General features: G+C 40.8%; 1 protein-coding gene across 1 annotated transcript in view; it reads right to left on the minus strand.

Annotated features, from left to right (window-relative positions):
• Positions 1–8,057, minus strand: part of LOC113008737 (ATP-binding cassette sub-family C member 5) — a 29,772-nt gene extending 21,715 nt beyond the window's left edge. Inside the window, exons 1-4 of the mRNA XM_026146407.2 lie at positions 7,916–8,057; positions 7,699–7,745; positions 4,900–5,088; positions 4,218–4,373 (exon numbers count right to left, since the gene is read on the minus strand). Of these exons, the coding sequence (XP_026002192.2) occupies positions 4,218–4,373; positions 4,900–5,078 (335 nt within the window). The 5' untranslated portion in view covers positions 5,079–5,088; positions 7,699–7,745; positions 7,916–8,057. The remainder of the gene's footprint in view (positions 1–4,217; positions 4,374–4,899; positions 5,089–7,698; positions 7,746–7,915) is intronic.
• Positions 8,058–11,310: the final 3,253 nt, after the last annotated feature.

Below are 11,310 nucleotides of genomic sequence, written 5' to 3' on the forward strand. Positions count from 1 at the left end.
TTTATTGCTGTATAATGCCATTTGAAGTGGGTAAATATCTTGTTGGCCAAATGCATCACGGCTAATGACTCTATAAAGCAGCAGTCGAGCAGCTGCAGAAAGTAATTAACGCCCTAACGACTTTATTAAAAACGTATCAGAGATAGACACAACATTATACCCGCTACACTCTTGCACGGCCTGGTAATTGCTACTTGAAGTCAAATGGTGCTAAATCTAAGGAATTGCAATTATTTGCACTCCAAATGCTGCAGAGACACAGTTTGATTCACAGAAAGTTAGACTAGTGTTCCTAAATCCAATCAAAGAACCAAGCGAGGAATAGCAAATTAAACTGGAAGAGATTTTTTTAAGCACCCCCCCATTACTGTCCAAAATGAATATACAACTGTGGTCAGAAGATTACAGATAATTTGGGAGTTTTAATGATTTTAATGAGTTTGAACTGTTCTTTTTCCACGGTGGAACGATTTTAAAGCATTATTTTAGAAAGCAAGAACTGGTTGCACAAGTATGAATTTATAATGGATTTAATCCACACGGGGACAAAAGTATACATACAGGCTAAAATGTGCACATACATAGCATTTGTGTGACAGGACTGGCCAATATTCAAAACAATGAGAAAGTCCAAGGAACTCAGTCAAGATCTATGAAGGGAAATTGTAGATTTACACGAGCGGGGGAGGTCTCTCTGAGCCATTTCTAAACAGCTGCCATCATATTTATATGCACGATGAGCACATGCAAACTTCTGATCGCACAAATCCAAAGTCATGTGTATTTAGAAATACCATATTAGATCTCATGTGCGTACATGTACCTACATATAAATGAAAAGGAGAACAGCGGGGCAACAGTGCGGGCTGTAAAGCAGGAATTATTTGCTTTCGAACAGGAGTGAAATGTCCCTGACAGCCATCGTTTCAGCATGCCAGATGGCACGCAAAGCTGATGTTGCAGGAGTGTGTTTGAACAGCACACAGCATTCAAGGTTCGCACCTCACTGAGCAACCAACAAGTGTCAACTCTCCCAGGGCGCCTTTCCAATTTCCCGTGCTGTGCTTTTGCATCTCCATTCTGTAAATGTTCTTGCTATGTAAACTGTGACAGACACCCACCCAGTGGCTTTGTGCTCTTTTGCTGCTTCCTGTGTCTGCTTCTTTTTAACATACACAAAGCAGCACAAAAACTCTCAGCCCTGAGCCACGATCTTTAAACAGAACAAGCATTACTGGCAACCTACGCAGTTGTCACCAGATACAAGAGTGAACTTCCTCAAATAGTCGCTCTCCTTTTTACTGCTGAGTCACAGCAGCAATGGAAAAAAACACTGGTTTTACTTTCCCTGAGTAGCACAAATAATAAGCTTAATGTAAAACATTTAGGTTCATTCATAGAATCAGAGCGTCTTTACGAGGCATTTCCCAAGCTGTAGCTTGGCCTTTTATCTCACGGTCTGCCCCAGCCCAGCTCCTGTCAGTGACAGCTAATGGATGAGACAGGGAGACACTGTGCATTGCAGGTACACACTTAATGCCATTATTGTCTAAGAGAGGCACAAATTCTCACGGTAATCTGTAATCCCAGCCTTTCTTAGCAACACTCCCCTGCCTTTATCCCATCACATCGTTCCTGTATTGTAAACAGACACAGGATGTTCATCAGTTAAGTCTCAAGGTATAGCTTAACTATGTGCTGCACAAACACACAAAACGGTACATAATTATGAATACTAAAACGACAGCATAACAGCTGTATCACTCCAAAAACCCTGACTAATAACACTGAATGAAACGTGAACTTGCATTTTCCGTTTTCGTCACAATTAATCTCACTAGGTTTAACAAAAGGGCTTTCTCGATATTTATTTTAAAAAGACAACCCTGTCCCACGAGACTGAAACAGGCTTGTACAGTTACATATCATATCAGTGGAATTCATCCTCAAACAGCAAGCTCCACAGGATACTCTGGACAAATAACACAATCTCAGCTCAGGGTTGCAGCACAAAGAGAATCTACTTGTACAAGTGACCGAAGCACATTTTAACCAAGAATGGATTAGCAACTCTCCTCCACAACTTCACTAGATGTTAATTAGCAATTTGAATATTTGAAAATTAGTAACTTCATTTTCACTCCTTCAGCTAAAGCATCAGAGCATATAATGAAGATGCCAGTCATGTGCAGTGAGCTGACTGCATGTTACTTAAAATGATGACACTGGCATTACTCAACACTTATAAAGAAACCAAGCAACAACTACAAGGGCTGAAAATGGAAGTCAACAGAGTTCCCCTCGAAAAAACTGTATAAATTAATGTTGTTACACCGAACCAAAAAAAAAAAGGGTAACTCTGTTATTCATTTCTTGTTGAGAGACAGGGCCGATGTTAGTGCCAAAAAGGGGCTGTTCAGGCTGCCTGCCAGGCTTCATTTGGGTTCATTTATGTCTGTGCCCTCTCGACTGTCCTTGTGGTACCGGTGCCTTTTGAAATCCATTTTACAGACCATCCAGTTAATCTATGCTATAGGTTAGGCTACTAAAACTGTAGTTTTGTGCATATGTATCAACCTATAATGCAGCCATTTGCAAATCTCATGAATCCATATTTTATTTGCAGCTGGTTGTAGGGAACATATCAACTACTTGAACTGAGAAAATGTGCCAATTCACAAAAAAGTATTAGCTTATTTTGAATTCGACGGCAGCAGCACGTCTCAAAAGAGTCGGGGAGGGGTCAACAAAAGGTTAGAAGAGTAAGTGGCGCTAAAAAGAGAAGGCTCAATAACACGACTGGTTATACAAAGAGCATCTTAGAGAGGCCGTTTCATAAAAGCAAAGACAGGCAAAGTTTCACAGTCTGCAAAAAATAAAAAATATCACATCTACAACTTGTGGAACAATATCAGAATAACATGAATAAGTGTTAATAAGTCGTATTTATGTTAACATAAATAAATGTTAACATAAATAACAAAAAAAGATAAACGGGTTAGGTTTTGTTGGAAGAATTTGACAAGATTTTTTATTTCACCCTCTCAGAAATCTCAGGCTTAAGAGGGCTAACCTCCCTGTCAACTACTATCAGCTATCTCTAAAGTACTACCGTGTCTTTTCATCATCTTGTTATTAAAGACTATTGAAGGGGGATAAAAGACACTTTAATTGAAAAATTCCTCTAACGAGCAAGTCTATATATTTTGGGTATACACCTCTAGACTAGATAAAAGAGATAATAAGAACTTAATGAAACTACTGGTGGCTGGTAGAAAGACTAGGAAGGAGAGCCCAACATCTAATATATGAATGGAAATCACAATGTTCATTGACAAACTGGACAAGCATTTCTCAGTTATACATCTGAACAATTTGTTTTACACTGGGAAATATTGGTCAGCTCTGTGACGCCCTGTAGACCTGGTATTGTTTTTGAACATCTATAACTAAATTGTACTGACCAGTCGAAACCTTCCTGCTTGGTCAAAGTTGTTTCTCTTGTTTCTTTTTTCCTTTGTATATATGTTGCATATGTAGTCTTGGATGTTAATAATAATACAAAGAAGAAGAAAAGATGAAGAAAAAGAAAATGGCAGATCCATTTAACAGGAGTTTGTTCTTCAGTAGTTTCCAACACTGTCTGTGACCCTCATTCTCACTCTCTTTGTTAATGACGACATAAATCTTGAATAAGGCTATAATTTTGTGCAATGACGCTGCAAATTTTAGTAAATGCTGTTTCATAAAGGAGTGAACAGCACATTTGATGCTGGGTAAATACAGCCAGCTAGATATACTAGCCTGTATTTACCGCAGTGCTATGCTACACAGATGAATGATTTAAAATAATTCCCAGATTGTTGACTGTAAAGAAAGAAAGTAGAAGAAACAGTTTGGCTCATCAAAACTCAATATTAATATGTTATACAACATGCAGTGTCTGTGTAAACAGCATATTATAGTTTTGCTTTGTGATTTCACTCAAAAGTCCCTTTTTTTTAAAGAGGGGACAGTTCCCATATATTAAATTTCTCTGTTATAAAGAAAACGTAAAAATCTAACACCGTCAAATAACTCCCACCTCACCTTTTTATTTCATGCCTCACCAGGTTCCAGTATTGTGGGAATACTGTGTTTCAACAATAAATAGACTCTTCCTAACACCGCAGGTCCCTTTCATCAGGCAAACCTCAGCTTTGGCACAATTACCTCACCTTTGGCAGTTGACTGCAGAGGCTTCGTGGCAAGACAGTCCCCACACATCATCTATAGACAAGCTGGACGCCTTGTAGGCTTTCACTGCCAGCGGCGAGAGCCAGTGCAGAGTCATAAATGAGAAGAGGCCAGCATTATCGACTGGATGCTGGTGCCTGGAATAGAGTGGAAGACGTGGAAATAGGTGAGATGTATAAAAGCACAGGTACACACACAGAGGCGCTATGCTGGGGGAACAGACAGACATAGGTTTTCTGAGAAATAATCGGCGCCTTTGACTCGCCAGAGTCAATGAAAGGTGAATCATGCCGGCTGTGTTTGGATAGTAATTTACACGCTCTTCACAGAAATCTAAGAGTGCAGCGAAAAGAAAAAGAAGTTGTGTGTGTGTGTGTGTGGGGGGGGGTTATCAGTGGGTATATGCTCAGACATGGCACTGTGCTGCTGGAGGATATGTTGCAAGCCCTTATCATGGCCTCAGGCTACACCCGAATAGTCAGCACATTAGGGAGGGGCCAAACAGAGCAAATGTGTACTCCAGAGTCTGTGTGTATCTTCACACTTCAACATACAACAACATCTTCACACTGTAGGAGCTTAAAACCGTCTCTGCCTTTATGTTCTCATTCATCTCTCTCGCTACCAGAGTCATCAAATACAATTAAAGTCGATTTTGTTTACTTGTGCCTTATCCTGAAGGGCTTTAAAAGCTGAAGGCTTTTCCTGTAGCGTCCTGGCCTCTTTGGCCCCCTCTCCAATGAAGCCTCTGCTTCCTCTTCCTCCAGTTCTGGCAGCGGTTGCAGAGAGGGCAGTGACAGACCCTCTACACACCCGGCTGCTTCCAGTGCACCAGGGAACATGTTGGGCCCTCTGAGGAGAAAAGAGCATTGTGAAAGCCATTGTACAAATATTTCTATTTATTTACACCAAGTTGTTACACAGTAACTGATCAATAGTACAAAACCCCCAAACATTGTTATATAATATCTCCAGACACAGTAATTCATTTTTGTGCACTGTAGTACACATTTAATTTTGGCTTGCATCACTCACACTCTACATGCCACTCTGCTGAGTCCTGATGTTTCTTAGAGGACAACAGTAGCTTTAAAATGATGTCACATGTAAGCATGATGTCACATGTAAGCATGATATCTACATTTAAAATATGTTTTTAAACTCAGATTATGATTAATTTTCAAAAACAAACATCTAGTAAGTAATTTGAGGGGGTTTTCAGACCTAAGCTTATTTAGTTTCACAGAGGAAATGACTCATTTATTAATGTGTACTCTGGTGCTCGTCAGGACTTTGTACTTAAATTTATTTCACTTTTTTCTAGTAGACAACTCTTTGACAGAGGCAGAAAGAATTCTTAACACAATCATTGAGGGAGATTCAGACATAGATCTTTCAGAAGATGAGAGTCATATGAGCCAAATAGGAGAGGGTGAAAACCCAGGAGGAGCCAGACAAACATTATCAAGATGCAGTGGCGGATGTAATGGAGAACGACACAGGGTCAGCTGGAATCTGCCGTCATCCTATCTGGTCCAACACCAGCATGTAGGAGAATCAGGAATTTTTGATTTTGAGTGAAAAAAGTACGGGTAACGTGCAGAAATGTCTTCCAGTAAATTGATTTAACTTATAAAGATGGTGTAAATGTGTTGTAAGTGAACTATATCGGATATTGGAGTATCTAAATTTTATTTTGCTAAATAATTTTCCATTATCTTCGGTTTATGACTTTGTTGGAAGAATGCAGAATTGGAGATGATGGTACCCTAATGACACTTAATGACTGGAGCCCACAGCAGTATTTCCAGCAGTAAAACTAATTCAGGACTTGTCCTTGTTGACCAACCAGCGTATGGTACAGGATTCAGGGTGTCGTTTAAACACAACACCAGAAGAAACCAATAGCTTTTTAGGAATCTCAGTGTACCATGCCAATGTACTGGGCTGCCAAAATAAGAGTCGCAGTTATGGCTGATTCCATGACATGTGGTCATTTCTACAAGATCAGGTCTTCGCTGAAAGTAGTCGATGAGCTGCCAGAAAATGAGAAAAAAAAGGATCTCCTGGGGAAAGTCAGACCACTTCTAAAGAGAGTCCTTCAAGGTTGCCTCAATCTGCCCAGGCCAACAAAGGTCTGTATGATGAACACGGACAAATATATGAACAAGACCTGAATAATACCAGTGATGAAGAGTTCTCTCTAGAAATCAAGAAAAGGACTGAATTTTGTTAGTTTCACATTCGTGATCAATGAACTCTCCTTGTGCACTGTAGTGCACATGTTGTAACATTTTAATAAAATTAGTTAAAAAACAAAATTGTTTTTGCAATGTGTTTTTTACCAACCCAACACTTGATTTATATGGAAAAAATCAAAATACCTTTTTTCCATATAAATCTCAGGAGGATATAACATATGTTAATGTTTGAGGATTTTGTTAGCAGTTTTGCTTGATTATAGCATTATCAAAACCTCTGGAGTTTCCTTATGGCTTATAACATATGGTGAGTGTTTTGCTGAATCGTCCCCTGAGACACAGATAGGCTCGAGAATCACCTTGCTCATAGGTCACAGCCCCTCTCTGGTGTACAACTAAAGTGCTTATCTATTTAAAGACAACCTGCCAGCAGCCCCAGGAGCTCGGGAACAGACATCTGAGCTGTCGGTGTGTCCACACACCGTCACTGATCCCTTGTATGGCAAACCTCCATGACAAGGTCAGCTTGACCTGTGTCAAGAGACTCACCAGAGACCGTGGTAGATAGTGAGATTCAATACAGTGCATACCGAAGGTGCATAACAGAGTTGCATAACAAAAAGTAACAACATGTTGTAACTCCTAATGTAAAAGTATGATGTGAACCTAACTCTGAGTTCAGGAAAAACAGAAAAAAAAAGTCCTCCATGCCCCAGTCATGTGAAGTTTGTCATATGGCTGTGAAGTTTCAAAGCTCTCTTTAGGGGAAAGGCTGCACGCTTTTAGTTTAAAATATAAACCTTTGCAGCCTGCATTCAAAGAGCTCCTGGAGCAAAACAAAGAAGGTTCAGACTAAATATGCTGGATAGTTGTTTAACTTGTTAGTCAGGTTTCAGCTGGGACAACAAAATCATAAACATGCATGAGAGAAGTCATTTTGCAGCTTTCATTTTACCAAAACATAAACACATAAAGTTCACATATCAACTAAAAAGTAGCAAAGGCACAAAGAAAAGTAGAAATTAGAGGCAGAGAAGTTAATAACTGGAGTTACGGTAAACATAATGTCTGATATTAGGATAGACACACTTACACGCTTTGCCCTTAAATTCCTTGATGACTTTATCAAAAATCAATACTTTTAAAACGCAGCCTCCCTCTAAACAGGCATTTAATTATAGAGATCCCGCAGAAGATCATATGTTCCTGTTACTGGTGTGGAAACAGAGGGATTAATTTATGTTTTCACTGTGACACTTACTTTTAAGTCCTCCTTGGTCAGGTCAGTACAGATCTCAGATGTTGTGCCTATAAGCAAGAACCAGAGAAGAAGAAGATTCTAACGACCATGGTATCTCTTCTCTAACTTTTGTCATTTCATTAAAGTCTAAACTCCGCACAGACACATCTTCCTCATCTGCGGAGCTGCGCTCGGATGAATACACGTTTAGGAAACATGGGAAACTTTAGCGCCTCACGTGTATGAAATGCGTGCTGCTTTCTCCCGGCATTAACTGAAGCTACCTCCTTTTGCCGTCACACGGAGCCCCGAGGGGAGAGGAATTCCCGATAACGCTCTTATGTCACACGGTCTCCACCAACCGCTGACAGAGCTTAGCGGTCACCCTAGTAACGGGGATAACAACGAGGAAGTGCACACAGCAGGGAGGGGCGGGTCCACAGAGGATATTTTTAAACAGGCGGAAGAATGCTGCATTTTAATTGGTTGCTAGGTTGTTAGGCATTGGGAGGGCCGCTCTGCTGTGATTGGTTATATTTGGCTCGCCCGGTTCTCGTTACCGCTCAAAGTGCACCATACATACTGTCCGTCCCTTCATCGGAAGGCTTTCTTTGCACAATCATCAAAATGTAGACAGTTTTCTAATGGATCATTCGGCGCCCGCATGAGCTTCAAATGACTTTCATTTTTTTTAAAAAGTCCAGGTTAGAGAAATGTCCTAGAGAGATAATAAATATAATTGTAGAGGCTAAGCCTACGCTTGAAGCCACTGAGGTGGTCGTTAACGGGGATGACGCGATGTCACTGGTATGCATGAATTAAGTTCACAGTCCAATAAATCCAGCAGTATGTATCTTGTCCTTTTTGGTCTTTATTCCGTATCGACATAGCATAACAGCACAACGGTCACAAACTGTTTGCCTTCTCAATGACACACCTGACGCCGATTACGTGCGTCTACCTTAAATACCTTTACATTACATAATCAAAACAAAAAGGTGACCTCTAGTGACCACATAAGGTATTAACCCAAGAATGGCTCCTACACCCCGGCCCCTAATTGAAATGGCTATCAGACATGGCAATTCTAATCACAAAGAAAATAAGGAGCCACTAATACAGTCTACTTTAGACCTATACATTCACATAAATAAACATAAATAACACACTTTTAGATTACAGTCTCATGTAACAAGCAAAGTTTAGTTACAGGTCTTTCCAGAATATTAGTCTTTGTTTTTAAACGTGCAGATCGCACAAGTCCTTTTTGTCACGAATGGCTTCCAGAACTCTTCCAAGTGGCCAGGAACCACGTGGTGCAGAAGAATCCATTATAATGACTATATCTCCAGGTTTTAGATTCTTCTTCTTTTGGTTCCATTTTTGTCTCTCCTGTAACAAAGGCAGGTATTCACGTATCCATCGTTTCCAAAAAAGATCTGAGATGTACTGAGCCTGTTTCCATCTTCTCTTCAGATACATATCCTGAGGGTCAAATAGTCCGGGTGGTAAAGATGGTTTTCCTTTCATCAGGAGGATGTGATTTGGTGTAAGTGGCTCTAGGTCTTTTGGATCATCAGAAAGCTTTGTGATGGGTCTGTCATTTAAAATTGCTTCAATTTCACATAGAACCGTATTTAATCCATCGTCGTCCAACTGTTGTTGCTGAAGAACGGATCTCAGAATCTTTCTGATCATACGAATTATCCGTTCCCAAATTCCACCATGATGTGATGCTCCAGGCGGATTAAAACTCCATCTTATTCCAATGTGTCGCAAAGCATCCGCTATTTGGGTATGTTTCAGCGATTCAAGAGCCTCCCTTAACTCTCTGTCTGCTCCGACAAAGTTGGTTCCATTGTCCGATTGGATGTGAGCGACTTGACCTCTTCGACTCACAAAACGGCGCAAAGCATTAATGCAGGCATCTTTGTTTAGAGAGCTAGCCACTTCCAAGTGCACTGCTCGGCTGGCTAAACAGGTGAAAATGACTCCATAGCGTTTAGCTGTACCTCGTCCTCTTTTTACTTCAATAGGTCCGAAGTAATCAACTCCGACATTGGTGAATGGTGGGTTATCTGGCAAAATTCTTTCCTTGGGTAAATCTGCCATCTTTTGCTCCAAGGCTTTTCCATGATATTTCCTGCAAAAATTACATTCTGCGATAACCTTCCTCACAGCTGAGTTGGCCTTTGTGATCCAGTATCTTCTCCTTAGTGTGGATAAGGTGTGGTTACGACCGCTATGACCAAGCTGTTGATGAATGTGCTTTAGGATGAGATTTGCTACATGTTGATCTTTTGCAAGAACAAGGGGATGCTTCGTTTCTTCTGGTAAGGAGCCCTTTGTCAGTCGTCCCCCAACTCTTAAGAGGCCTTCATCGTCAAGATAAGGATCTAATCTATAAATTGAGCTGTGCCTGCTCACAGAACTTTTCCCACTTGACAACGTAGCAATCTCCTCTCCAAATCGTTGTTGCTGGCAAAATCTAATAATGGCAAGCTCAGCTTTAAGAAGATCCTTTGAAGATAGTCTGTACAGCTGCGGTTTCTTTACTTTCTCCTTTGTAGTACTTTTACAAATTGGGTTATCTGAGTAAGGTTGCGGTCTTTTTTTCTTATCTCTCATTGAACGAAGGATTGCCTTCAGTCTAAGGAACCAACCAACAGCAACCTTGAGCCTTCTCCAGTCTGAGAAGTACACCATCAATTGACATGTAGCATCAAGCAAGTCTTTTACCTGAGTAACATTTACTGTGGCCTCACCTTTGACTTCAGGGTCCTCTGGTTCTAAGGAGCATTCCATTAAATTGGTTGGCCAATCACTTTCTGGCTTCTGCAGAAAGCTTGGTCCTTCGATCCAGCGGCTGCTATGAACAACGTTCCCAGCCTTGAGCCCTCTTGTAGCATCATCTGCTGGATTTTCCTTTGAGCTTACATATCTCCATTGTGATTGTTTAGTTGCAGTTGTAATGAATGAGACTCTGTTTGCCACAAAGGTAAGGAATCGTTTATCCTCATTCATTATATATTTGAGTACGGATGTACTATCTGTCCAAAATATAGATTGCTCGAGTTTCATTCTCAACTGAGCCCTTAACATGAGATCCACTCGGACGGCAACTACAGCAGCTGTTAGTTCCAGACGTGGAATAGTGACAGGTTTTAGAGGTGTTACTCTTGCCTTGCCCATCAAGAATGCGACGTGGATGGATTTCCTATTATCTTGCATGCGCAGATATGACACGGTTCCATATCCAGATTCACCAGCATCTGAAAAATGGTGTAGCTGTGCATGTGAGAGAGGTCCAAACCCTCTTGGTTGTATACACCTTTTAACCTTGAAATGGGAAAGCCTTTGCAAATCACTGAGCCAACCTTTCCACCTTTGCAACGTGGTTTGGGGTATTGGTTCATCCCATCCCAGTTTTCTTTTGCAAAGCTCCTGCTGCATTCCTTTGGCAGGCAGCAGGACTGGTGCAAGAAATCCCAATGGATCGTAAATGGAACTTGATATTGATAACATTCCACGCCTAGTACAGGATTTTTGAGGGATATCCATTTTGAAGTTGAATGTATCAGTTTCCACACACCACTGCAAGCCCAGAGCTCTTTCTACCGGAAGTTTGTCTCT

The sequence above is a fragment of the Astatotilapia calliptera genome, chromosome 2 (genome assembly GCF_964374335.1).
Source record: "Astatotilapia calliptera chromosome 2, fAstCal68.1, whole genome shotgun sequence".
Lineage (NCBI taxonomy): Eukaryota > Metazoa > Chordata > Actinopteri > Cichliformes > Cichlidae > Astatotilapia > Astatotilapia calliptera.